Source organism: Stylophora pistillata, chromosome 1, assembly GCF_964205215.1.
Source record: "Stylophora pistillata chromosome 1, jaStyPist1.2, whole genome shotgun sequence".
Taxonomy (NCBI): Eukaryota; Metazoa; Cnidaria; class Anthozoa; order Scleractinia; family Pocilloporidae; genus Stylophora; species Stylophora pistillata.
The window spans coordinates 58,595,935-58,622,747 of NC_142519.1; the positions used below are offsets into that span (position 1 = coordinate 58,595,935).

Below are 26,813 nucleotides of genomic sequence, written 5' to 3' on the forward strand. Positions count from 1 at the left end.
TCAGCATGAATCCGCCTAAATACGAAATTCGTCGCAGGACATCCGCAGACCTCAAACCATCGCGTGATTTATGAAGGACACTGTCTGTGGAACGCGTGATGTCACAAAAGCCCTAACTCCCCAGGTTTAGTTCCAAGATGGCGGCTGTGAACGGCGCGTCGTACTTCGGAGGTGTAGAAGGGTTTGTAGGGTCTTTTGACCGTAATTTTGATATCTTAAATTTCGTCTAGACAGTATCGAGTGATTTTACTCAACACTAATTAATACACGAGTCTTCGGCGCTGGCCATTTAAGCCCCCGGCTTTGGCTGTTCTAGTGTACTTCTCTTCCAATGTGTGAATAGCAAGAATAAATAATAATAATAATAATAATAAGAGAAACAAACCATGCCGAGATGCATCAGAGTTATTTCCTGCCTACTACACGTGCACGATTTCTTAAGTTTCACGATAAACGCTAATCTCTAGGTAATGCAAACGAACAAAAAATGCCCGGATCCTAGTTGGTTCGTTAACTTAGTTGGCAGAGCACTGCACCGGGGAAAGAGTAACATATAATCCCATACATTAATTATGCATTCCACTTCTTTGTCTTTCACGACAAAACTTTAAAGACAAAGTCTACTAGTCTGATTGCATAATTAATGTATGGGGTTATATGTACTCTTGCCCTGCACCAGTATCGCAAAGGTCATGGGTTCAGCTACTGTACAGGCCTTCATTTTTTTCAGGCTTTATTTTCACTGCTGCCTAAGTAGTGTTTGTGGAAAGATTTCCGTGTAACCCCATACCAATAAAAAATAAAGCTGTAGTCCCAAAATAAATCTGTTGTTTTGCCTCTGCTTTCCTTTATCCAAGAATTGAATGCATAATCAAGTATGGGGTTATACGGAATTCTTGCCGTGTTCGCTATAGGTGGTTTGCAACCAATCTCTAGAGACACTGGTAACAATGGTGAAAGGAACAAATGCTGGTGGACGAACAAAAGAAGCTAGTGAGATATCTATTGTTTACGTCCACCAACATGGCGGCGATGACGTAACGTGCAAACCACCCATTACGAAGATCGCTCTGATCTGCAAAATTAATTGTTATGCCAAGCATTAAAAAGCATGTCGTGGAAAGTGGAGAAGGTACAATATTCTGTATTCGGCATTTAGAAAGAGATGAAAGCATCTTTGAAACCATGTTTAAAAAATCCAAGCTTCTGCAGAGGAAAAAATATAGGGCAACTACAGAATACAGGGCCATTGAGGTCCACCTTGTCGGCATGCTTTGAAGAATGAGGCAGAAAAGAAAAGGATGTATTGTGATTCAATGAGATGTAAACAAGTGGCCCTGTATACTGTAGTTTTACCAAAATACGAATTCATTTGATAAACCTGCCAATCTTAAGGGCACATAAAAAGATGGAACTGTGTGAACCTTAGGAAAGACATCTTTGGGATGGGGAAGGTGGTAGAAAGTCTTTTTGGCACCACTTGCTATATATTGTCTGTATTAGCAGCTTAGTTCAAAATGTTGAAACAAATGGATGCAAATCATATGATAGATATTTAAGTGTGCAAAAGCAGATTAATTTGCCGTAGGGCCAACATTCAAGTGTTAAAAATTGCATTTAAATCGTTCACAGATGTTTTTGTGGTGCTAACAGTACTTGGAAATTAAAGTTGAAAAGGATTGTGGAATGAGACCAAAGTGAATTTTGATCCAACATCAAATTCTCACTGCCAAAGAAAATTTGAAAGGAGAATTCAGTAGTTTATCATAAATCACGTAGGACAAATTCTGTACATCCTCTCATGCAATTTCTTTAATTGCAGTGGTGGAACAGGCTCCACAGCCATAATACTTTCAAGTGATGGAAAGATTGTAGGCCGCAGTACAGGACAAGGCACAAATCACTGGGTATGGTCTTGATATTTTTTATTTCAATACCCTGAACAACGTTTCAGACAAGCTATTAGCAATTACAATTAGAAGATTTGAATTGTGCACTTTGGTATACTTTAACAAGGCAGATTTATGCACAGGGAAAACTAAGGTTTAATGGCTTTTACAGTAAATAAAAAAAATCCTTAGCCTAGGAGTGTAAAGATCTGAAGGATGTCTCTTAATCAAAGAGTAATTACTAATTTTTTTCTCTCATGTTTATGCATATGATTATGTAACATGCTTTAAAAAAATGACTGGTTGGCAAACCTTTTGTCCAGAGTATATAACCACTTAGAAAAGATGCTTGCGAGTTAAGCCACTGCCTTGCCTAGTAACTATTAAATGAAACACTTTTCTTTCTGGGCATTTTAAGTCTGAGCTAATCTAGGTGGACCATGGTCCAGCTGATAAATGCAATACATCTGCAAAAAGTTAAGAAGTTAACTGCATAACATGAAATGATACCTACCACCAAGCTGGGGAATTATGCGCCGATGCAAAAGCGCATAATTTTAGCTCAAACGCATAATTTGCATAATCCTGTAAAAAGTGCATAATCTCTGCATAATTCTCGATATTTCAAAAAAAAATGTGCCCTAAAAGATAAATTTTCCTACCTTCAAAACTTTTTAATATAGTTTTTTCAGATTTTAGTGAATTTTGATAGCAAAAACTGTATTTTTAATCGAAAAGATCATGTCAAACACGCAGGAAAACAAGTAAAATCAAACAGGCCTCTTGTCTTTTGCTGCTGGAGACCTGGGCTCTAATTGTTGACTTACAAGCAATATGATTGGAGGAAAAAGAACCAATCAACGCTTTTGAAAGAAAAATGGCACCATTTTGGTAAATTTATTCCAGAAACTTTCTTTTCTGTTCTTTTCAAGTTTAGAATGGAAAGTTTTTTAAAACCAAAGAGAAAAAATTACAATGTAACGGCCAAAGAGAGAGTTAAGCAATATCCTTGCAAATAATTATTAATAATTAGGTTTTCTTAATATGGACTAGCTTACATATAAATTTAAAATATATATGTAAAATTCATTACTTTTAATATTGCACAACTTGCATAATTTGTGCATAATTTGCTAAATTTGGTGCATAATCACAGAAAAAATGGTGCATAATTTCTCATAAAATAGTGCATAATTCCCCCAGCCCTGACCAAGACAAAGTGATGGTAATTTTAAAAGTAATGCCTCTACACATAAAATGCAAGAAAACATACATGTTATTTATACTGGCTTTTTAGATATGATTTGTCCAAAAGAAAAATGGGTAAATATGTAAATAAAGAAACAGACAAGGTATGACAAGAAGTGTGACGTTTATTGTATCCAATTGACATTTTTAGTCAGCCTTATCGACTTGTTGCAAGCTGCACGACCTCTCAAGCATTCCTTACTTCTTTCTCAATGTTTTGCTTGGCCATTTAAACTTAAATTTAATTTCTCTTTTTTGTTTTTGCATGGAAATTATACATTTCTAACAGTTGATTGGTCTGGATGAGTGCCTGAGTAGAGTGAATGAGATGGTGATTGAAGCAAAAAGATCTGCAGGGATTGGTGTCAATGAGCCACTAGCTTCTTTGGTAAGTAAGAATGTTTAACTAAAGGACAATATTTTTTTTTCTGACAGGTGTAAAGTGATTTTCCCAACAATTGTTTGTAATAGTTTTACAACTTACAACTTACAATTAAAGTACTATTGTTCCTTTCAAAACAAGTTGACTTTATCAACTTGGAGTATATTTCTCTTGTTCTTTAAATTCTACTATTTACAGGATATTTTCCAAAATTTATTGTGGCTAGATTTCATTATTGAAGATTGGTGCAGAATCAATTTTTCTTTCCTGAATGTTTTGACATGGGCTTGTGAATGACTGGCCTTTCTTGGAACTATTACTGGGCATTTAGTTTCACTTAGCATACAGGCTTTTTCTTTTCAGGGACTATCATTAAGTGGAATGGAAAAGGAAGAAATAAAGAAGACAGCCATTTCTACAATGTTCTCAAAATACCCGAGCTGTAGTGAAAAGTATCACATGTGTTGTGACACTGTTGGTGCTATTGCAACTGCATCTGATAAAGGTTCCCTTGTTTTTTTTTTTTTTGTTTGTTTGCTTTACCTGGTATTATACTTATGCTTAAATTGAAAGGATTTGATTGATTACAGAAAACTTGAAACAATTGTTAGTCCTTCTGTTGGCGATGGACAACTTAGTGAATTGAAGTCTTTGTTGATAAGGGTTAAGAAAATATTCCAAAGATTTTTAAATTCAAGTTTAGTGAGCTGTTGGGCCTAACAGCCCACACTAACAGAGCTTTCACTCTTTAACCTCTAAGAGTGACTAACTTCTAATTTCTCCTTACAATATCACCTGAAAATCACACATTAAGGTCACAAGAATCATAGTTAGTGGAGGGGACTGGTTAGGAGACCCGGCGAACATCAAAGGAGTATCTCTTTGTTTTCGTTTTGGCCCTATGACGTCACCACGAGAGTGCACAGTCAATCAGCTGAATACAGAGCGCATGGGGAAGACATTGACAAGAAGCGATACTTTACGTAGATTTTTGATTACATGGAAATAATTATTGGAGTTTTAACTATATAGTTTTATAATATGCCATGCCAGGCCGAAACTGTGCGGTCTTTGGCTGTGGATCGTGAAGGCGGACCAAAGGAATTGGAATTTGGAAACCGCCAAAGGCAGACGACGCGAAACATCGCAAAGGGCACGAATCTTGGCTCGGAAAACTCAAGAAAATTCGGGTAATTGACTCCGATTTTAGGGAGCAATTCAAGAACGATCAAGTCTACACTTGGGAGAAGCATTTTTCACCCGAAGATTTCGAGATATGTGAGTATTATTGTCTATATTTTATGTCTCTGTGGCCTGTTTACATCAGACTCCACTGTCAGTACGTCTTGCACGATCTCGTCCCTCTTGACCTTTTGCAATCTCTTCTCTGAAATATCTTTTAATCTTCGACCTTTTATGTGTTAATTTCAGTTTCTACTGACAACACAACTCGAAAGAATCCGAGATTCAACGCATTATCTAAGTTAAATATGCCTACGAAAAGCATTGAATCTCGCAAGCCAATGCCGAGACCAGAGCGTCACCATCATCTAGCAGATTCAGTTTGCACTGACATCAACTCAGATGTATGCTGATGACATTGCATCCCATGTCCTGGTATTTATGGTGCGTGGCATTTGTACTGAACTTAAGTTTACCTTGGCTAATTTTGCTACCACAGGAGTTACATCATATCAGCTCATGCCCTTGTTCTGGGAAGCAGTATGCCTATTAGAAATCACATGCAATCTTTGGGTGGTTGCTACCACAGCAGATGGTGCAAGTCCAAATAGAAAGTTCTTTCATCTTCACAATGCACTTGGAGATGTGCAATGTGATGTGTGCTACACACAAAGAATCTCTATGCCCCACACAGATATATATACTTTTTTAGTGATGCACCACATCTCATCAAGACAACAAGGAATTGTCTTATGCTTTCAGGGGCAACAAAGGGAACCAGATACAGGTGGAATGATGGACAGTATGTCTTGTGGCAGCATATCACAAGAATGGTGTATGAGGACTTCAACAATGGTCTGAAACTGCTGCCCAAGCTTACATATGAGCATATTAACTTGAATGCTTATTCAGTTATGAGGGTTAATCTTGCTGCAGAAGTCTTGAGCTCAACAATGGCAGCAGTCCTAAAAGCATTTAGCCCCCTGAAGCAGCTGGCACTGCCAAACTCTGTGAAATGGTTGATCGTTTCTTCAACTGTTTAAATGTGAGAAGCAGGATTGAACATATCCGTAAGCGCAAGCCCTTCCTGGCTCCATGTACATCACTTCAGGATGAGAGGTAAGCATTTTATCTTTGACTGGTGAAAGGATCTCACAAGTAAGCTTTAGTTAGTAAATGAGTGAGGTGAAATAGGTATCTCTTGTAATACCCAATTTATCATATAATTAGCTATATGTCCAATTTTACTTTCCTATAGATAAACAGCTTTTATTGTGGATTAGTTAAAATGACAATTTTTTTTTTAATTCAAAGGAGTAAATATGGATAATTATATGGTAAGTAAATTATTTCTATGGAAAATATAGAAAATAAATCAAAATTTTAATTAATCAGAACTATAATCCTTCTATTCTTTAACCTAGATTTGAATTCCTGATGAAATGTTTGGGGAACCTGAACTCATGGAAAACCAGCACAGAGAACAAACCTGGTAATTACACCCAGAATGCCAGAGCCAAAATGTTCTTAACCTGGCAGACACATGAGGGATTTGAAATCACTGTCCGTTCTGCAATTGAATGTACAAAGTTCCTTCTCCAGGAAGGAATGGAATTTATTTTGATAGGACGCTTCTGTCAAGACCCAGTTGAATAATATTTTGGAGACCAGCGCAAACTTGGCAGGCATTGTGATAATCTAGATATTCACCAATTTGGATATAATGCCAACACCATCCACATCCAGCGGTCTGTTTCATGCAAAAGCGGTAACACCAGGGGGAGGAAGGATAAGCATCGACAATGGGAACAAGTGACAAATGATAAATTGCCATGCAGAACGAGAAGAAAAACTGAATGATAGTTATTCATTGTTAAAATCAATTCAAGTATCATTTATCCAAATTATTTCGTTACTCCCACTGATGCAGCCCCAAACAGTTTCTTTCGAAACTATCAGCCTTTATTCACAAGTATCATTTAGCCTCAAGTGATAATGATGATAATTAGATCTTACATTTTGAAAGATATGCTTTAATTTAGTAGTGGATTATTAAATTGATGTCTTTTGGATGATTTTTGAGACATGTGAACAATATGTAAACAAATTTTGATCTAGAAGTCAATAATATCTTGAAACACCAAGACTGCTGTTGACATCATTATATAGTTACTGATAATTTTATTGCATATCTGGCAGGTAATATGTAACTTGAGTAATAATTATAGCTTTCGACAATAAATGATAACATGAAACTACAGTATTTCCGTGTTGTGACCTAAAATTATTTACAAATGAAGCATAAGGTATCTAGCACTGTTCAGTACGTAAGTGTCCCATTTTATGAATTATCCAAAGAAGCTTAAGAAATTAAAACCTTTAGACATAAGCACGGTAAAGTCGGAGGTGTTTTCTCTAAGCTCTTCCAATGAATTAACTACCTTTTCATTTTATATTGACTCTTTGTACAGCTGAACTGAGAGTATGACTCAATTTTTCGAAGATAGTGATGATGTTTTCTATATCGTTTTGTCCGTTAAAAATGGGTTTAATATACAAAATAAATACAAAAAAAAAAGGTACAAAAGAAGAACAAAAGAAAGAATTGAAAATTCAAGTTTCTGACATAGCAAATTAGACAAAGAAAATATATAAATACTTGGATTAGCATCGATAGGCCATAGAGTAGCGCCAGGAATAGCGAGTAAAAATCTTTTTAATTACACCAAATTTTCTTATGAGATGCAAAATATGTGCTCACATGTTTATTGAAGCTTTAAACTACTCTTCGATATCTTTATCTGGCCCAAAAACTGGAATTCCGTCCAAATATTCCCTAAACAAGAGAAAATGTTCCACAATGTCCGCCATCTTTGTTTTTGATGTGCACTCTCGCTGTGACGTCACAGTGCAGTTCAACATCAAATACGAAACAATAGGCCGCACCTCTGATGTTCGCCGGGTCTCCTAACCAGTCCCCTCTATTAACTATGCGAGAATAGAGAAAATAATCACCAATAAAGAAGCTGTTGATTTTTAAACAAATTCTCCTTGTCAGCATCTTAGGAAATGTATAGAGAACAGTATGGAGAATATGCATACTGATGTTAGGGTGGAAACGGTTGGATGAAACCAGCTTCTGTACCATGAAGTAACCAGGAGTGTTGTTTCTCTGTCTGGATGGGACCCATGGCAGGTTATTCATCCTCAGCTTTCTTCAACAGTTCTCAGTGACCCATTCACTGATTCCATCCCTACTCCCCAATAAAATAATATTTCCTTGCATTTGAGTGACTTTTAAAAAATTTTTTTTGCAGGTGGCATAGTGTTGATATCAGGGACTGGCTCCAACTGTCAAATGTTGACGCCAAATGGTCAAACATTCAACTGTGGTGGGTGGGGTCACATGATCGGTGATGAGGGATCAGGTAACTTTAAAGGATTCAACCATCCCATGATTACTATTACCTCTTAATGTTCTAATCAATTCAAAGCTTCAACATTCCTTCTTTTTTTTTGGCAGCATTTTGTATATCACACATGGCTATCAAAGCAGTGTTTAATGCTGAAGATGGGCTGGACCCCCCACAGCATGACATTGCTTATGTAAAGAAACTGGTTTTTGAACATTTCAAGGTGAGTTGGAATATGTGGCAGCTTTAAGGTGGCTCGATAGTCTAAAAATGCTCATTTTGGCAACAATTTTACCAACACTTAAACTTTAAATCATATCATTATACTTGTGCCACAAACTTAAATAGGTCTTACCCATTACTTTCCACTAAGTTAGGAGAGCATTCCATAAAATTCAGAGGAGCCACACCATTTATTCTAGCCACACCCAATTCCGAGAGACAAAAATAGGTATGTTTTTTGGCAAAGATATCTCTACTCTGCTTTATGCTATAGAGCTAAAACTTCAGGTGCTTGTTATACTGTATCACAGCTGTGCAATGACCTACTTTGAGGTAAGTACTATGTTGCATTCATGAATTAGCTCTCAACAAAGAAAGACCAAAAAATAACCCTGACTACACTTCAATTTACAAGGCATAACCCATGAGTGAGAAGTCCAAACACTATAAAAATAGGTCATTGCACACAGCTATTGACACTTGAGATGCTGTGAAAATTTGATCTACTTATCGTAAATATTTTTTGAGATATTATTGTCACAAGGTTTCAAAACCTCTGAAATACGGAAAATTAGAAAATAGCAAATAAAGTTCACAAGATCATTGGGCAAGCAGTCAAGAGTTGAAAACAATGTTAGAAGGCACCAGCACCATACTGTTGTCCTTCTATTGCCTCTAAAGTGTCACTGTAACCTTTTTTGAAGTTTCTGATCTGTTTTCTCCTTTTTTTGGCTTGCTCAGAGCTTTTACGGCGAGAATGGCGAATTCGATTATGATCTTGCTTTCGGCAAGCTTTGATGCAATGAAATCCTGGGTCAATTCCCAGGTTTCGAAGAACTAAAATGATAGAAATAGTGCCATTGTTAAAATGTGAGACTGCCAAGAAGGTAGCAAGTTCCACCACTGCTAGCCCAGAGTGGGTTTCCTTTGTAGCACGCTGCCAGATAAGGGCATTGATGGCCTCATTTTGGTTTTGCGTACCACCATGTAGACAGCGTGCAAGCAGACTTTGCTCACTCAAGGCTTCAAAGGTGGGATAGATGGCATTAGCCACAGCCGTTGGAAGGGGATGGTTATGTCTATAATCAGAGGTCCCCTGTGCAACATCCCTTTGAAAGCCACACCATGAACTCTCTCCAGGGGGGCACAGGTCGTGATCTGGGCTATCATCAGTTGACTGTGTATGATGCCAAATTGCCATTACAGCATTCTCCATAGCTTGGATATCATGAGTATTGTTCCTAATGGCTTTCCCATAATATACTTGCAGTTTATCAATGACATTGTCTGTTAGCCTGCCCCTTCCGCCAATTGACTTTCCATCTTGAAGACGTGTCTGACCAGTTCTCTTCTTCAGTGAGCGAAGTCGCGACCCCAAACGTTTCTGGACATGGCCCACACATTCCAATTTTCTTACTTCAACAGGCCCATAAACGGCTTCTTCAACAATAAGTTTGTGGGATTTACTGTCTCCATCCCCAAGAAATTCTGTATAACGAACAGAGTAGTTTTGAACAGACCGTTCAAATATGGCAAGCATTCCAGAAGCATCCATCGACCCCGAAGAACCAAAATAGTTTGCCTGGCAAAGATGCTGGTGTCCTTCCCACCACTCCTGAAACTCAACAGTTCCTTCTTTGCTTCTCCAAACCATGCATTCCTTGCACTCTTTGGACATTACTTCCACATCGAGAACTTTACCAGTAACTGTGGATATTGCAGTGACGACCCCATAAGCTGAAGAGTACCCCCTTCTTCTCCAAGTTCCATCCCCTGACACTCCAATGTCAAAGACCCCATCTTCTCCTGGCTCATAAAATTCTTTTGCCTCTTCAGCTGCATTTTGCATGCTCTCCTTGGCTACAGTCTCCGCAGAATTGCGAATTGTGGCAACATGATCTCGATAAGAGTTCTCGTTCATGGGCGGTAGCATGTTCATCACCGCAGCGAATTTTACAAGACTCTGGTGTCCAATTCCAATGTTCCTTGTAGCAAGGACAACTCTTCGGTTGACTTCATAAGCCTGACTCCCTTCGATTTTAGCAGAGGAAAAAAACCTCTTCGAGTATTTGCACTTTTGGGATGTGCATTTTAGCACAAAAAGAGTAGCAAAACCCATCTTGGCGCTGCAATCCTCCTCGAACGTGACGTGGCCATATTTACACATCGGACACCAAAATGACTCGAAGACTGAAGCAAGTACAGAGATATCAATCAAACGAAAACCCTCTATACTTGCCATCTTTTCCTCCTCATCGTTTTCAGGGTCTCCAGAATCGCTAGACTTATCGTCCAACTTTCTCAGGGTAGCAGGCATCGATTTAGTACGATCAGAATTCCGTGTGATGTTTTTCGGAATCTTTTCATCTTCGATATCGGTGATGTCTGATTCCTCGCTTTCTTTCACTGATTCCTGATCATCAGTTCCTTCCATTTCTTCAGAATTTCTTTTCTTAGTATACTTGTTGCCTGTAAACCTCCTTTTTTTTCTTCTAACGTTCCTAAATTTCCTTTTTGGAGGCATAATTCGCTTCAACTCTCAGTAGATAGATCGTAAACAAGCGAACACGTTTTTCTCATGCCAAGTACGTCATGTATCAGCACACAATGTCCTCATTTAGGGCCTAACTATTTACCAGGCCCCTGAAATCTATTCTGGTCACTCCTGTGAAGATTTCTTTGAAATCATTGGCTTTTTTTGGTGGAAAACGACGCGTTAACAATGCTGGTTTCCATAGCAACCGCTCAAACAGATCCAAAAACAGTTGAAAAACATACAATAGCCATGGGAAAAATTACAAAAGACTTACTTTTCTTGAAACTACAATGACTGTTGGTGCCCAGAAACTTATTTCCAAAAATATGAAGTTTTTATGATTTTTTGGCCTATCGAGCCACCTTAACAGACCCTTAACATTGTTTAACCCTTTACGAGTTTGCATATTCTCCATACCATTCTCTATACTTATTACACTACTCGGGCAGTCAGAAGGCCAATAACTAAAATCAACCAATCAAAATGCTCTATTGCCGGTCCAATATTCTCTAAGTATTGGACCGGGCACTGTCCCGAATGGTCTCGAATGATACCCCACTTGTGTCCCTTTGAACTTCAGTCGTATAATAAATCTCTTATTAACCAAGCGCGAGGGCCGCACTGGAAGAATATCGGCCCTTGGTCTTTTTTGTACGGACCGAGTGCAGTGAGGTCCGTACTGTCAAGACCCCCGATATTCTCCCAGTACGGCCCTCGCGTTTGATTGATAAGATATATATATTCTCCATACTGTTCTCGATACATTTCCTAGGGTGATGACAGGGAGAATTTGTTAACAACGCACCAGCAAATATTCGAAAACGTGAAGAAATTCAATAAACTTGAACTCTTAGTAAACGTGTAGTTGCCAGTGGTTTCTAGAATGAAGGTTACAGACATAATACATTAAGAGCGGAACAACTAATTACAGCAATGAAATGACATAGGAAACACGGATAACACATGATGAAATATGAAACAAGCGAAGATAGGAGACATTACCTGACGGTTTGGGAATACTGCGTAAAGAACTAACGTTTCTCGACTTAAAATGAACTAGCGAAGTCCTTGCAATTTTTTATAACCCGCGCGAATGTGGACCTATTTATACTATTTATACCCTCGGACTGGGGCGAAGCGGGGGATTGGTTTCTACAGAATTTGTTTGACAATCAATAGCTTCTCAGTTGGGGATGATCTCCTTTATTCTCATGATCTTGATCTGTGATTCAGGGGGGAGGGGGAGGTATTGTTAGGAGAGTAAGGACGCTAGTCACCCTTAGGGGTTTATGGGAAAAAGGGGTAAGTTTTTATAGAAACTGTGGTGTTGTGTTGGTAGCGGTGGTGCTGGGGGGGGGGGGGAAGGTATTTTAAGGAGAGTAAGGACGCTGGTCACCCTTAGTGGTTTATGGGAAAAAGGGGTAAGTTTCTAATGAAACTGTGGTGTTGTGTTGGTAGCGGTGGTGCTGGCGGGGGGAGGTAAAACAAGGTAATTTGGTTTTATCAAGTCAGTTGATAATGTAAATGGGCCACTGTAAAGGGTTGTTAAAGCTGACGTTTCTAACGTTAGTCCCTCGTCCGAGACCTTTTTTGCCCAGGGGGGAAAAGGGAGGGGCATTTGGAGTAATGGGATATAGTTTTCGAATCAGTGAGTTCTGGAGTTTTTGGGAACTTGTTCGCCCGACAGAAAGTCGTACAGACAGATATTGGGGGCGTTCAGAATGACGGAGAAAAGGTTCCAATTTAGTTAGATTTACTGAAATAGATCAAGTAAAAAGGTTTTGTAAGAGAAAAGATGATCTGGAATTCCTGAGGTCACTGATCAATGGTTACATTTCTTTTACACCAGATAGACAACTTGTATGGAATGTTGGATCACTTTTATGCAAAGTTTGACAAGGCGTATTATTCCGGGCTGTGTAAAGCTCTAGCAGTTGGTGAGTTTATATAAATATATCATGGGGAAAGATAAGTTTCTTGGGGTTTGTGAACGAAATATCGTGGTAAATTCCTACTGGCAGCGGGATTAAACCTCGGTCCACTTTTAATTTGTTTTTTTGTATTGGTTTACTTGATACCGTTAGAAAATATTGGACAGTTGCTGAAAATGAGCGAGAATTGGTTAAGCATATATTTTGGATAACTAGCATAGTGAAGGCTTTTTTAAAGACATTTAGAACCGTATTCTGTGCTTTTACGGCTCCTGCCCTTTGAAGGAAATTGTTTCTGATGGCCTTGAAAATAAATCGTAGAATATGTTCGCCATGAACTTCAGTATATTAGAGTTTCGTTTATTTTGAATGAAATGCCACAACATTGAACTTGTAACAAAGAGTATGCGAAGACGTACTGGGGGAGGGGGAGTTCAATAGACATAAGCTAGCCATTTCTTGTTATTACGGTAAACTGATTGTTAATTTTTAACTTATCGAGGATACAAGCTGTTCTGTAAACTCTGTATCAGTTGTAATGCCAAGGAGATCTATGAATCTCCAGTTACGCGGCCCTTTTAACGCGCTTGTAAACATCAAACCAATTGCTACGGTAGGCTCTCAGATTTCGTGACCATGTGAATTAATTATCATATGGTTTTCCAACAACTTCTCTCATCTCACAAGTTATTTTCTTTGGATGTGCGATACAGGTGCAGCTGAAGATAAAGACCCTCTTTGTCAGCATCTGTTCTTCAAAGGTGGTGAACTTTTAGGCAGACATGTGAAAGCTGTTATCCAGCACATGGATAAGGTAACTTAGTTTTCGTTGAAAATTCCTGGTTAAGTAGGTAGACACCACGTAACACCGAGTGGATAGAAAATTAGATTATGTTGAAGCTTTTTCTAGTGTTAGTGATCAGTCGGGTGATTGTCCTGAAAAAGTATGTTGCCTTTGGAAGCGTTTCCTAAATTTCATAACTGACGTGACACTAGGCTGGTTCCTCGACCGGGTCAAACATCTCCGCATGTGTGAAAGTTGTAATGGTTAGGTAGCGTACTATCAGGCTGCAAGAACCACGTTGTCTCTTATGGATTACCAACAACCACACAAGCCATTTACTCGCGGTGTTTTAAACGCGATGACTTTTTCGAAAAAGCTCAAAACAAAATATTACATAAACGGAATGCCCCTAATTAAATAAACTTTGTGTTCGAAAAGTTTTCCTTTTTTCCTACTTTTGCTTCCCTTAACCGGTTTCTACCAAAATTTCAGATTTATCCGCATTTTGAGCGTTGTAATGGTTGTCTCTTCTGTCTTTCTATGAAATTTTGCGCGGGAAATTGGCCCGCGGCCGGCAGAGATTGATCTTCTTGAGCATGCTCAACATTTTACCGCTGGGTAGATTGACGTTTCCTTACATATCACTGTTGGAAAAATAAAAATGTGGAAAAAAAATGTGGGAGGGCATCAACAGCCTTTTAGGCCGGAAAAACAAAGCTCACAAAGATATGATCTCTCTAAAATGCCCGAGTAGCAATCTAGTGTCACAAAATCCCTCTGAGTTTCCTGACATAATGAATCAATATTTTTCTTCAATAGGGCATAACTTGGCTTCCAAAGTGCCAAATTCACCAGAGCAATTTACTGATTATCCACCAAAGTTAAACTATGCTAGTTCATTCTTTTTTAACCCTGTATCTCCTTCTGAAATTGATTCTGAAATAATGACTATTCGACTAAAAAAGGCACACTGGCTGTATTCATTTCCCACTCGCAGTTTAAAATGGGCTTAACATATTATTAATATTATTATATTATTAGGCAACCTCTATCTCTGCTCATCAATAAATCAATTGAATTTGCAACCTAACCCATCTAAATTAAATATTCGCTCCGACGAAGGGCTAACGCTCGAAATGTCAGCTTTTGTAATCGTTACGGTGGCCAATTTACCATTTCAACTTTGTTGATGTATCCAAATTATTTCATTACTCCCACCGACGCAGCCCCAAACAGTTTCTTTCGAAACTATCAGCCTTTATTCATCTAAATTAGAGCTTCCCAAAGTAATTCCAATTTACCAAAGTGGTGGTGAATCTGACCTCTCGGACTATAGACCCATATCGCTTCTCTCTATCTTTAACCGTATCTTCGAAAAGATTATGTATAATCGCCTCAAGCCATTTATTGAGAAGTTCGCTTTTATAGACATAATTAATGAAATTGAAGCTAACATGGATACAAAGTTGTACTTATGTGGTGTGTTTATTGACTTGCAAAAAACCTTTGACACAGTTAATCCTTCAATATTGTTAAGAAAATTGAGTCATTATGGAGTGCGTGGAGTAATTAATGATTCGTTTGCATCGTACCTAGTGGGTCGTCAACAAACAACACAAATTGGTCCTAAAAACACATCCAAAAAAGAAGTAGTGTTATCAGGTGTCCCACTGGGATCTCTCCTAGGACCTTGCTATTCCTTATTTATATAAGTGAATATAAGTGATATATCTAACAGCTCTGATAAATTAAAGTTCTACTTATTTGCTGATGATACCAATTTGTTATATGCTGACAAAAATCTCAAATCGCTTAAATCTACAGTTAAGGCAGAAATTTTTAGGGTTTATAACTGGCTGATCGCAAATAAATTGTCACGAAATATAAAGAAATCTAACTTTGTCATTTTTAGACCAAGACAAAAAAAAGTTAAATCACCAATTCAACTTGAAAGTGCTTGACCATCATAACAACTCCTACATTTCTTTGAAATGCAAAAATTATGTCAAATATCTAGGTGTGCTTATTGATGAAAACCTTTCTTGGAAATACCATATCGCCCACATCGCTTCAAAAATAAGTAAAACAAATTGGCATTCTTGCCAGCCTTGGACACTTTGTACCCCTGAATACTTTTACACCACATATACATATCTCTTATTCAGCCCTATATATTTTATGACATAGTCGCTTGTGGCCAAGCTGCTAAAACTTACAAAAACAAAATTCTTTTTCTTCAAAAACACGCTCACCGCCTCATGTTCTTTGGTGACTACTATTCTCATGCAGTGCCTTATTTAATCTCCTCTAACTTTCTTCCCTTAGATCTACTCTACTTGAAATCTGTTGCTATTCTAATGCATCATGCATCTAACAGCTTAACACCTACTAACATATCTAACTTGTTTGCTTCCCAATCTAATATTCATTCATTTCGAACAAGATCATCTTCAAGAGGTGACTATCATGTTAAACACTCAAGGCTAGACAAACAAACTAAGTCTTTTTATGGTGTAAAAATCTGGAATTGTTTACCTAAGTCTTTTTATGGTGTAAAAATCTGGAATAGTTTACCTAAGTCTTTTTATGGTGTAAAAATCTGGAATAGTTTACCGCGTGAAATGCGTCAAATGTCCAAAAATAACTTTAAAATCAATGTCCACGACACTTTGCTCCGAATACTTTCAGAAGAAAATGGTTCTATTGATTTACCCGACTTAATAACAAAAATTTCCCGAAAACTCGGCTTCTTGTATTTGCAATGCAAACATAATTAAATTGAATTTATTTTTATTGATTTGTTTATTTATTTAACATTTTTTTAAACTCTTTTTCTCTAGTCCTGCTTGTGAGCCATTTGTACTTGTATATAGATATATATCTAACATACGCCTCGACTAGGTAATCTGCTAACTGCGGGCTGTGGATATTGCTTTCTGTAATATTTGCTATAATTAATAAAGTTGAAAGTTGTTGGAACAATTTTAGGCCCTGTTTACAAGCAAGGAGGGTAACCCTTGTGCTAGGGTTACCCTAGCAGGCGGGTCAAAGATAGCTCGGGTTTACAAGCAAAATTTCACAGGTAGGGTTACCCTACCACCCGGGACAACTTACCTATGCTTGGCAACCGCACGCATTGTTATCAATGTTCAAGGGGCCTGGAAACAAGTAAAAAGTTGTCCTGGGTAGGCGAGTTATCCCCAGCAGAGCGTTTACAAGGCAGCTAGGGTTACCCTGGCGCTAGGGTAACCCTAGCGCTCAGCTAGGGTTACCCTAGTGCTAGGGTAACCCTAGCTGCCTTGTAAACACGTCGATGAAAAAAAGAAGAAATGTGGGAGCGTTAGGGTAACCCTCCTGCCAGGGTAACCCTAGCACTAGGGTTACCCTACCTACTTGTAAACAGGGCCTTAGGCGCTTCGCTCCTCCACAACGAACCAAAAGAGGTTGAAGATATACAGAGGGTTCACATAGCACATGTTTCATTTGATTCATAGGAATGTCAAGAAACTCTTTTAAATAGTAGCAAGGGGCTGCAGATAATTTGTGTTGGTGCTGTCTGGCAAAGCTGGAATCTTCTTAAAGATGGTGAGGATAATAAATTCCATTGGTGCATTTTAATCCTAAGAGTCATCATTACTTTATCCGGCTCTCCCAAGTATTTTGGTACATTGTCAAAGAGAAACTGAATTAGAATTATGAAAAAATTCTCAAATAGGGGATATTTTTTGGATTCAACACTAGATTTTGAGCCAACCGTGCAAGGGAATGCATTGTTGTAGAGTAAATTCCCAAGACTTGTTAGATAGAGGTTATTCGATGAATATAATACTTTCATTCGCTCTTTCGGGCGTTTATGGTCTGTAAATTTTGCCAAAAACAATTGTTTACCCATGGTGGTACGAAGATTTCTTTAAGAAAAACTTGTGAAAATTTATACGATTTCTTTTCCTCTTTCTTTCACTGTAGGCTTTTTAACTGGCATTAGTTGCTCTCTAAGCAACACCGCTGTCCAAGTGAAACGCTTCTCGCTGGTAAAGCTCCGCGAGAGTTCTGCTATTGGTGCAGCTGCGCTAGGCGCCAAAACCGCTGACTATACTCTTCCCATAGATTATGACTCCATGGTAGAGGAATTCTTCAGCCACGAATTTTAATGCTTTAAAATTCTAAATAGCTTACTCATGTTAAAAAAATCAAAATACTATGATAGGTAGCGGGAAATTTATCATCAGGATGAAGTGACAGGGATATAATGTAGCTATATCAGTACCATTGTAATTATCGTTTCAGAACATGATCGCTGAAGTGATTTCTAATTGAATTGCTAGTTGAAAGCATTTGACCAATCAACAAACGTGAAGGCCACGATTAACCAATCAGGACTTGTAGGTTAGTGCACGTTACCGTGAAATTCGCGGGAAAATGAGTCAGAGTGTTCATGTGGTTTCCATTGTTTAAGAAATTGTCAGGGAAAGCTTTGAAAATTTCCTAAATACTGCGAAATATGGAAAAGAAATAGATACAGGTGGCTTCATTATGTTTTCCATTCGTATATCTATGTCTGTGTTCCTGGCGTTGGTTGAAGGCCATGAGGGAAGTTGAAACTTGTGGCTTTTTGCATCCGGTAAAGCGCAATAGTTGCTATCCTTATTTCAGTTTTTTTTCGTAGACAGTACTCAATTTTCGAAGCTTTCTCGTAAATTTTCTCATACGAATGATAAAGCAAATATACATATTGTGTGGGCCGCCGCAGATGGCGCGAGGGTCAAAAAACGGATCACATAGCCAGATACGTTGATAATTCCTTTTTTCTTACTAACACTCTTATTGCTTCGACTCGTTATCGTACATGAAAAAAATGGAAGGTGGTAACATTTTGTAAAAGGAATGCGTACTAAATAGATAATATAATATGTATTTTAACAAATCTCTGTGTTTTCGTGTGATTTTCTTTATGTTGTTTTAGTGTTATTGGTTTGCTTTTCATGACCAGCCCACTCTTTGTGACCTTTCGGGCTAGGTAACTGCATTTGATAAGACTGATGAAAAGGCTATCCTTTATTGCTCTCCACAATTTCAAACTGGTGAAATAAAAATGTTGCACGTCTGCTTTGAAGGGCAGCAAATGACGTTGTTGACAGCGAGCATATTGTTTTAAATTGTTGCCCTATTACAGTGTATATTCAAATAGTATGGTCTAAAGAAAAAAAATAATCGTAGGTAATTCCTTCTGCAACTAGTTTCCAAGAAGCTCTTAATTATTATTTACTGTCCGTCGTAGTCCTTGCACAGGCAAAACTTTCGTAAATCTGGTCTCTTTTCAAGAATGCACCTTGGCTGTTCGCCATACAAGTTAATCCTACTTATATCGCCAGTGACTCGGTATTCACCGTCCAGTGCATTCACAGATGCTTCGTATAACCCGTTCCCTGGGACAGTCTGTATCTGTACCTGATATAAGCATTCACTAACTGTGACATCTCCTCTTGAGAACATTGGCTTTCTACCGTGCACGTCGTAAGAGCCCAGGAATTGGGCGATTTTAATATTTGGAAGTTTTTGATAGGCTGATAAAACTTTCTCTATCTCCAGACGCGAACACAGGCTTAAACTCAAAGGGTCAGACGCCGTTAAGTTGTTCACGTGATCAACGACCGCCTGAGCTGCACGTTGCACGTGCATTACACTCGTGTCGATTTCTTTCCACTGAATACATGGGCAGTAATGTTCGGCAACTCCAGCTCTTTTGCAGTCACGTGACCGATCAATAGTGGTGAGCAAACTCTTTCCTCTTGTTAAATTAGCGGGCGCCTGGGGATAGCTAAGAATGTGTTTAAAGGTGGCATATAAATCGAAAGGTGACGTTACAATGTCACTGTTTTCTTTCAAGTTGTGGATCAGTTCTGGATACTGCTGGAGAAACCAACGTGGAAATGTCAAAGACATAATAGGAAGGCGTTCTTCCAGCTTGCCTTGAAATGTAGCCCTTGTGTCGCCATATCGAAAGCCATGATCTGACATCACAACCAGCAAAGTGTCGTTTAAAAAATTCCCTTCAGATAAATCCCTCAGCAAGGCCGAGAAATCATCAGCGCAGTGATAAATAGATTTCAAATTATTGTGTGAAATGTCTGTGAGGAAAAACAAACCAAACTTGGGTCGCTCTCTGTAGGCCTTAAAGAAGGACCTCAGGTAATCAAAATGAATCCTGTGCTGTTTTTTACTGTGAATACAATGCGCCGATGTCACGTGGGCTGCTTCCCAAAAGAAACGTGAGAAATGATCGGTAGGGGGCTCTGTGAAGCCATGAAGTCGATAGTTAAATGCCCCGTACGCCGGACAATCCTCACTAAACAATGTTGCGTAACCCTTTTCTTTGAAGTCCTTAAATATATGCGGCCAGCGGTCTAGAGATGCAGTATCCGGGAGCTGCCTTCGGGCTTCAGGAAGCTCTGATTCAAATTTACCTTCAGTGGACGTAACATGATACATGGAGTTAAAGTAATCGGTATAAGAATGACTAATCATAACTAAAAGAATTCTCAGACGTGATTGGTCGGCTAATATTCTTTGGAGCATAAACTGCGGTTAAGATTATCTTTTAGCTGTTTGTGCCCATTTTATCTTCGTACCTGTCATTAGTGCTGTTAGCGCAGGCGTAGTTCCATCACCGACGATCGAGTAACCTTTGAAAAACAAGGAGTTCAGCTCCTCAGACATAAACTTATATGCCTCAGGTAGAGCTCTTTGGAAGTGAGCCGCTGACAATGAATCAAAACCTATGATTACGACACTCAGTGGAAGGCCTACTTTGCTGATAACATGTTCCAAGGATCTGGGTACGACTTGGGCGTGGTATTCTACGTGTTTCTTGCCATCTGCAGTGCTAAGCTGAACGCGGACGAATTCTAAGCCCAGTTGGAACTTTCGTTCATGTGCTTGAAGACTCACTACATTTCCCGATACAAATCCCCAGTCTTTGTGATCAGGGCGTAGAATGGGTTGATAACTAAGAGCTGAGATGTTGTCCACTGCAAAGAAGCAACTTCTGTTAGTCAACCCTAAAACTCTACATCTAGCATGTTTATTTTGGATATCTTTCAATTGTGTTCTAAGCTAAAAGGGGGATGGTCAAGTCTTCTTTTCCTAAACCTGTGGCCCTGTTTTCGATGAGGAGAATCACCTCTCCTTCTGAGTGCATTGCATGTCCCTCGCCTCTCCTCTTGAAATTCATACAATTGAAAGTTAATAAGATCCATTTATCCTTCGGGAGAAGGGAGAAGAAAGGCGCCGTTAGTGAAGTGACTTACCAGAGAACAAACACTATTGCGTGGCCAGGCCTCGAACAGCGATCTGGAGTCAGGGTCTCTCTCGCTCTCTCTCTTTCTCTCTGGTCCCTTGAGAGGGCACGAATAAGAGAAAAATCTGGACCCCAGTGCATTAACTGCTTCCATTTCACTGCATTCCTTACCTCTACTGGTTTCCTCCGTGAGTTCCAAGATTCCTCCCTCGTAACGTGTCAGCTGGAAGCCTGGGCACTGGATTGGGTTTGGTCGAGAGATAAGCTTTATTATACTTTTGTCATTTGGGTCAAGCTTTGGCAAGTGGCATCCATCAGAAAAGGACTGGAACTGATCCAACGGTAAAGCACAGCTGCCATGTTGCAAAGTTTTACTACTTTGTTCGAAGTCACTCTTTACATAGAGGTCATGTTCAGTGGAAAACACCACTTTATTCGCCAACTCGCTTTTTGGGATGAATTTACCAGATCTCAAGGAATAAACGAAGCCCTTGCAACGGGGACCGTATTTGTTGCAAATAATTTTTGCTTGTTCGGGACTTTCAACCGGAAAACCATGGCAACTTTCATTCGCTTCGCATTTCATGTTCCCACCTGGCATTTCCATTTGTTTCTCCTAAGTAAACATTCAGGTGAGGTTTTAGCCGGAATCCTCGCTTAGAAGAGAGGATCGAGAATTTATGGAAATGATCAGCACATGCTAAAGGAAAGTAACCAAGGAGGGGTTGGTTGGGGGGGGGGAGGGGGGAACAGGGAGGACGGCTTAAAGAAATAAAATCAAAAGCCTCTATCTTGCACGAGAGGATGCACGAATGATAAATGAAAACAGTTTTCTCACGGCGAATGTCGATAAAATTATGAGCTTTGAGGAAAACATGTCATCCGAAAAAACACATTTAAGTAAGTTCACGAAAATGTTATGAAGACACTTCCGAGTACGCTCTCTTTAATTTTTCTTATAAAATGTAAGAGTTTGGAAAAATTTTCGTGAAACTTCAAGGAAAGAATGAGAGGCAAATGTTAAAATTTTTTGTTCATTCTAAGACTGAATTACCTGAGTATACGAGACTTCTTCTTCACGTTGCAAGTTGGTTTGTAATGATGGCTTTGTCATCGTCACCTCGGTTGTTATGACATCCTCGTTTCGACTCTGCGCCACACGACTTCGTATTGGCTTTGCAGTTGTCACCTCACTTGGTTTGACGTCATCGTTCTGACTCTGCGCTGCATGACTCGTTATTGGCTCTGCAGTTGTCTCCTCGGCGGGTTTGACGTCATCGTTCTGACTCTGCGCTGCATGACTCCTTGTTGGCTCTGCAGTTGTCTCCTCGGTTAGTTTGACGTCATCGTTCTGACTCTGCGCCACAGGACTCCTTATTGGCTCTGCAATTATCACCTCAGTTGTTATAACATCATCGTTCTGACTTTGCGCGGGTATGACGTCATCTGTAGTCTCCTTGCTCACTTTACTCTATCACAGAATCAAATTAGCCAAAGTAGGCAAGATATAAAAATACTTCGAACTCCCTTTTCAAACAACAGATTGGAAACTGAAGGAGATAAAATGATACTTGAGATTTGTTTTAAAAGGAGCCAATCCTTAATAAGCTCCCCCAATTTTTTTCATGAATTGAAATTGATATTTAATAGATGTCAAAGAGGTTTGAATGAAAATTTTTCCATTGAAGACTGAATTACCTGCATCTGAAGCGTGTCTTCTCTGGCATTTACGTTGTTGAGAAATATTAGCTTTGTAGTCGTTTCTGTTGGTGGTCTGCTGTCATCGTCGTCAGCGTTCTTCTCCTGGGTCACATCACTCTATAATGAAATCATATTGTACTGAGTGACCCCTTTAGATTGGAAAACTCTTTGTAAAGGTAATATCAATAACTAGCTCTCCAATAGCTGTTTTCTGCAAGATTTAAATACTCGATGGATTTGGCGAAAAATGTACCGTACGAAGCTATTGCGACTTCTGCCTCACAACACTTCTAACCTCCAACGTATTCAGTGAAACGGGCCTGGTTTCGTCGAATTTGTTCGGTGCCAGCTCTGAAAGGCCACTAATTGCCTTGTCCATCTCCGGATCCTGTTAGTACATACAGAGACAGTTAGCAACTATTCATCTCAGTGTCGGCGGCTAGTGGTGGTTAATTATTGAGCCGCGAAGTGGCGAAGTAAATATCCGCCGCCAGCCACCGACGCTGAATGAAATAGGTGTTTTAGCATATACTAAAACTGTGAGATAACATAGCACAAAAGTGTGACTTTAATTCATTCATAACAATTATCGCACGCGTTTCTCGGAGTTAGATAGTAAAGGATATTCGGAGTTTAAATAGCTAGTCAGAGCGTGTCTTCAACTTTCTTCACTGTTTTAGTATGTACTAACTAATGATCAGATAGTCCTCGAGGTTTCCAATGGGAGGAAGTGAAGAGGAGGGGGGGAAGGGTAGTGTGGCGTTGAAGTTATTGATGTGACAGAGAAGCTAAACTTCTAATACAAACCGCAAATCATCTCTATTCCTGAAAATTTTGAAACTTTTCAGCAAATAATATATTTTGAACTCGATATTTCTATTACATGATGTGTGATGATTGTGAAGCCCTCATCAAGTTTCACGCAAAGACTCGATAGTGAACTATCCAATTGTGTAACAACCATCAATTCAGAGTCAATTCCACGGTTTATTCGATCCGATAAACTACCTCAGCGCACTGTTCGAATACAATAACATATGAGAAATCTTTACAAACAAGCAAGTATCCATGTCCGCAACCTTTAAAATTTCCACAATATCCGTAATGATTCCGTAATGTTCTATTCCTTCGATAGGAGTCTAGTTAAACGACGCATATCCATGAAATTAAGGCGAAAATAACAAGCGATAAAAAAACATGTGCGTCGAGGTTTGATCTAGTGTACGTCGAATAAAAAAATCTTGGCAGAGACGGCCAAATGCGCAGGAACATTACAGTTACAAATTGCTTCAGCGCAAATTAAATCTACAAGTCATTCAAAACGCATTAACAAGAAAGGTCCATTTTTATATAAAGTAACGTTATAACGGTCATACCATGTGCTATCCACTTAACACAGCTTCTTTGACGGAATTGATAGCGAGTAGTATAGCCGATCAAATTCTGTTTTTTTTTTAAAGAACGTTAGTGGATTTAGTTATGTCTTTGGCACATTTTGCTGACGCAATTTCCCCGAGGAACAGTTATGAACTTGTCTCAGTTGTACGGTAAAAAATTTTTACCTTGCTGAATCGAGGATGAAGAACACGAAACTTAGGGTCCTCAGAGGAGGAAAGAATGGTGTAAATATACAACATTCCGGCCAGTAGGCAGAGAAGGCTGACATCTGGATGGCGGCACAGTTGGCGCACCAAACAACGTTTTAGAACAAGCATCCTGAAATAAATGAAAGTGTGAAAGGAAAGGTTTAGTTTTGCGAGCATAGTAGTCTACTACATACTAGTGCTTATGGAATGAAGAAGGTTCGATTTGGCTCAAGCCGTAAGGTACTCTTAATGCTTAGGTGCATTGGCAAGTCTAGTGTCCACCCCTCGTTAAACGGATTCAGGTCTTCAAAGACAGCGGGGTAGTTCGCGTAAATGGGCTCCACATCCTGCAACAACTCTACTTGAAGATCATTCCTTTGAACTTCACTCTTTACTGGTTACTTTGATTTAGTTTCTTCCTGTAATAATAACGCTTGTCTTCGTTTCAAAGGCTTCAGATTTAAGTGTGCTAGTGCTTTAGTTCTCTAATTGATCAACGACTTCGCTTAGAACTTGCAGAACCTACGTAATCTTCGGGTAGCAATTTCGATAGCAATGTGGAGAGCCAATGGAGGCTAAACACCTGTTCTGTCACACTTCGTAATAATCGCTACACTTTTTCATACCTCTGGCACTTTGGATAATAAAATTGTCGCACTTTGTAATAACAGACCACTACTCGCCATTTGCCCATCTATACCAAGTTTATTACATAGTGCGACAAGTGTTATTACAAAGTGCGACAGCTTATTTTATTGCAGAGTGTGATCGTTTGTTATTTCAAAGTGCGACAGTCTTTTTATTACAAAGTGCAACAGTTTTATTGCAATATACAACAGATATTAAAAAGAGCCATGATTATTATAAAGTGCAAAAGAACGGGTTCAAAATTAAAAAATCGGACACTAGTGTCTAAAATCAGACATTTGTGTCCAAACTAAGACACGTGTCAAAAATTAGACACTAGTATCCAAAATCGGACACTAGTGTTTTAGAGTTAGACACTAGTGTCTAAAATCAGTCACCAGTTTCCAAAATTGGATACTAATGTCCGAAGTCGGATACTCGTGTCGAAAAACGGACACAAGTGTATTAAATCAGACTCTAGTGTTAAAATTCCGACACGAGTGTCCAAAATCGGACAATAGCGTCCAGAATCGAAAACTATTCAAAATGGGGCACTGGCGTCCGAAATGGGACATAAGTTCCCGAAACTGGACACTAGTTTTCACTTTCGAACACTGGTGTCCAAATGTGATTTTTGTGTCAAAACTCGGACACTAGTATTTCAAAAGCACGGGAACTAGTGTCCAAACTCGGACAGTAGTGTATTATTACCTCAATTTCCTCTAATGTGTCCATTCCCCAAGAAAAGATTGAAGAGTCTTTCCGTAGGGATTGAAACACGCAGGCGTCTTCCGATTTCGCGATCGAATTCTCGTCCGACAGAAATTATTATTTGATATTTTGTCTGCTTACCAGGCCGCTTCGAGGGTCAGGCTACGATATTACAATGTACTGTTGTCAAATGCTGGGCTGAAAATGTTGTCGATGTGGATGTACCAGTACACCGCTGCTTTGTCAACAAGAGGATAACCAGACGTCTTTGTTTTGGGAATACAAATTTTCGCGATTAGAAATGGTGAGGTCCGAAAAGCATAAATTGAATGAATTCAGTTAAATTTTGCTCGGGCAAACTTATTGGGCTTGGCTCTATAAATCAGATTTCTCCACCAGTTCAGTACTCAGACGTGAAAATGTGAACGTCGAAACAGCCCTTCCAAAGTTGGATGATATAGACAATGAACCTGGCACTGGTGGTCTCTTTGCAAAGTATACAAAACAGATAAGCAGATTTTCGATTTATTGTGATAAATTTTACAAGAAAAAAAATAAAAAAAAATATATATATAAATATAGAGCGAACATCATTCTTTGCGTATTCAAAGAACACGGCCTAAAATTTTCCGCCCAGATGTCAATTACCTGCGCAAATTTTCAAATATTCATTAAAAATAAAACCTACCTTCCTTGCTTGGCATTTATGTTCTTTTATGACAAGAAAACGTCCGACGGATGAATCTACTCGGCCTCCTCCAGGCCTTTCAGTTTCTGAGTCAAATATTCTTTCCGTTTGTTAATTTTCTCGTTAAGCTTTCAGGCTACAATTGAAACCAAGGTAACTGAAAAGACCGGGTAAAAATGCAAATTATGTCGTGACTACAAGTCACACCTCGTTGATCCAATGTTGACGTGGTTTCAATAAATGCAAATTACCGCCGAACTATCGCCTTAAGACGTAAGACCTCTTACCATCGAGTCTATTAAGCCTGCAGGCTCTTGTGTCTGGGTTTCACCTCACGGCCTCGTTTCCGGATCCTGCTCATCACATGATCGGCAGCCTCTTCCGGAAAAAAGTTATTGAAACTCCGGTTGTTCTTAATTTACTCGTAGACACCCAGAAGAGTCGAACATTGTTAGAAAGCAAAGTTTTGTATGGAGAATTCCATAGGAGTTATCTGAGGAAACAGATAAAAAAATTGTTAGCACTCTTCTGATATTCACGCTGGACGAACAAAATGTAATTCTGTTGGAAGTCTATGAAACTGAAATGGATGGCTGTTTTATAGAAAAGAAGTTTC

The 26,813-nt window shown here is 39.0% G+C and overlaps 4 protein-coding genes across 8 annotated transcripts; 2 read left to right on the top strand and 2 right to left on the bottom strand.

The window, feature by feature from the left end:
• The first annotated feature begins 25 nt into the window (after positions 1–25).
• Positions 26–18,743, top strand: LOC111344746 (N-acetyl-D-glucosamine kinase). Of its 4 annotated transcripts, XM_088726183.1 has the most exons (12): positions 145–181; positions 915–1,132; positions 1,823–1,907; positions 3,187–3,241; positions 3,427–3,525; positions 3,883–4,024; positions 8,019–8,129; positions 8,225–8,337; positions 12,722–12,809; positions 13,517–13,617; positions 17,082–17,172; positions 17,554–18,743. In XM_088726183.1, exons 4-12 carry the CDS (start codon positions 3,209–3,211, stop codon positions 17,736–17,738), a joined length of 963 nt encoding a protein of 320 aa, XP_088582309.1. In that variant the 5' UTR covers positions 145–181; positions 915–1,132; positions 1,823–1,907; positions 3,187–3,208; the 3' UTR covers positions 17,739–18,743. The 4 variants fall into 4 exon arrangements, with proteins under 4 accessions (XP_088582305.1, XP_088582309.1, XP_088582308.1 ...); XM_088726182.1 differs by lacking the exon at positions 145–181 and having other exon boundaries at positions 197–1,132; XM_088726179.1 differs by lacking the exons at positions 915–1,132; positions 3,187–3,241 and having other exon boundaries at positions 26–181.
• Positions 4,351–6,959, top strand: LOC148743382 (uncharacterized). The gene is made up of 3 exons (XM_088726230.1): positions 4,351–4,797; positions 4,951–5,820; positions 6,126–6,959. The coding sequence occupies exons 2-3, from the start codon at positions 5,717–5,719 to the stop codon at positions 6,355–6,357; spliced, it is 336 nt and encodes a 111-aa protein (XP_088582356.1). The 5' UTR covers positions 4,351–4,797; positions 4,951–5,716; the 3' UTR covers positions 6,358–6,959.
• LOC148743383 (uncharacterized) lies at positions 8,509–11,233 on the bottom strand. The gene has a single exon (XM_088726122.1). The coding sequence runs from the start codon at positions 10,858–10,860 to the stop codon at positions 8,971–8,973; it is 1,890 nt and encodes a 629-aa protein (XP_088582248.1). The 5' UTR covers positions 10,861–11,233; the 3' UTR covers positions 8,509–8,970.
• LOC111344742 (uncharacterized) lies at positions 18,625–26,685 on the bottom strand. 2 transcript variants are annotated; one of them, XM_022951993.2, is made up of 8 exons: positions 26,198–26,685; positions 24,148–24,301; positions 22,881–22,973; positions 22,583–22,702; positions 21,939–22,355; positions 21,056–21,500; positions 20,217–20,615; positions 18,625–20,051 (listed from the first exon to the last, which is right to left on the bottom strand). In XM_022951993.2, the coding sequence occupies exons 2-8, from the start codon at positions 24,298–24,300 to the stop codon at positions 18,850–18,852; spliced, it is 2,829 nt and encodes a 942-aa protein (XP_022807728.2). In that variant the 5' UTR covers position 24,301; positions 26,198–26,685; the 3' UTR covers positions 18,625–18,849. The 2 variants fall into 2 exon arrangements, with proteins under 2 accessions (XP_022807728.2, XP_088582233.1); XM_088726107.1 differs by having other exon boundaries at positions 24,148–26,685.
• Positions 26,686–26,813: the final 128 nt, after the last annotated feature.

Coding starts and splice junctions, on each gene's coding strand:
- LOC111344746 (XM_088726179.1), top strand. CDS start 138: ATGGCGGCTGTGAACGGCGCGTCGTACTTCGGAGGTGTAGAAGG. Junction 1,908..3,426: donor GACAAGGCACAAATCACTGG/GTATGGTCTTGA, acceptor CATTTCTAACAG/TTGATTGGTCTGGATGAGTG. Junction 12,810..13,516: donor GTGTAAAGCTCTAGCAGTTG/GTGAGTTTATAT, acceptor TGTGCGATACAG/GTGCAGCTGAAGATAAAGAC.
- LOC148743382 (XM_088726230.1), top strand. CDS start 5,717: ATGGTTGATCGTTTCTTCAACTGTTTAAATGTGAGAAGCAGGATTGAA. Junction 5,821..6,125: donor ACATCACTTCAGGATGAGAG/GTAAGCATTTTA, acceptor TCTTTAACCTAG/ATTTGAATTCCTGATGAAAT.
- LOC148743383 (XM_088726122.1), bottom strand. CDS start 10,860: ATGCCTCCAAAAAGGAAATTTAGGAACGTTAGAAGAAAAAAAAGGAGG.
- LOC111344742 (XM_088726107.1), bottom strand. CDS start 24,348: ATGCTCGCAAAACTAAACCTTTCCTTTCACACTTTCATTTATTTCAGG. Junction 21,501..21,938: donor AAGAAGTCTCGTATACTCAG/GTAATTCAGTCT, acceptor ATGTTTACTTAG/GAGAAACAAATGGAAATGCC. Junction 20,616..21,055: donor CACGGAGGAAACCAGTAGAG/GTAAGGAATGCA, acceptor GCTTCTTTGCAG/TGGACAACATCTCAGCTCTT.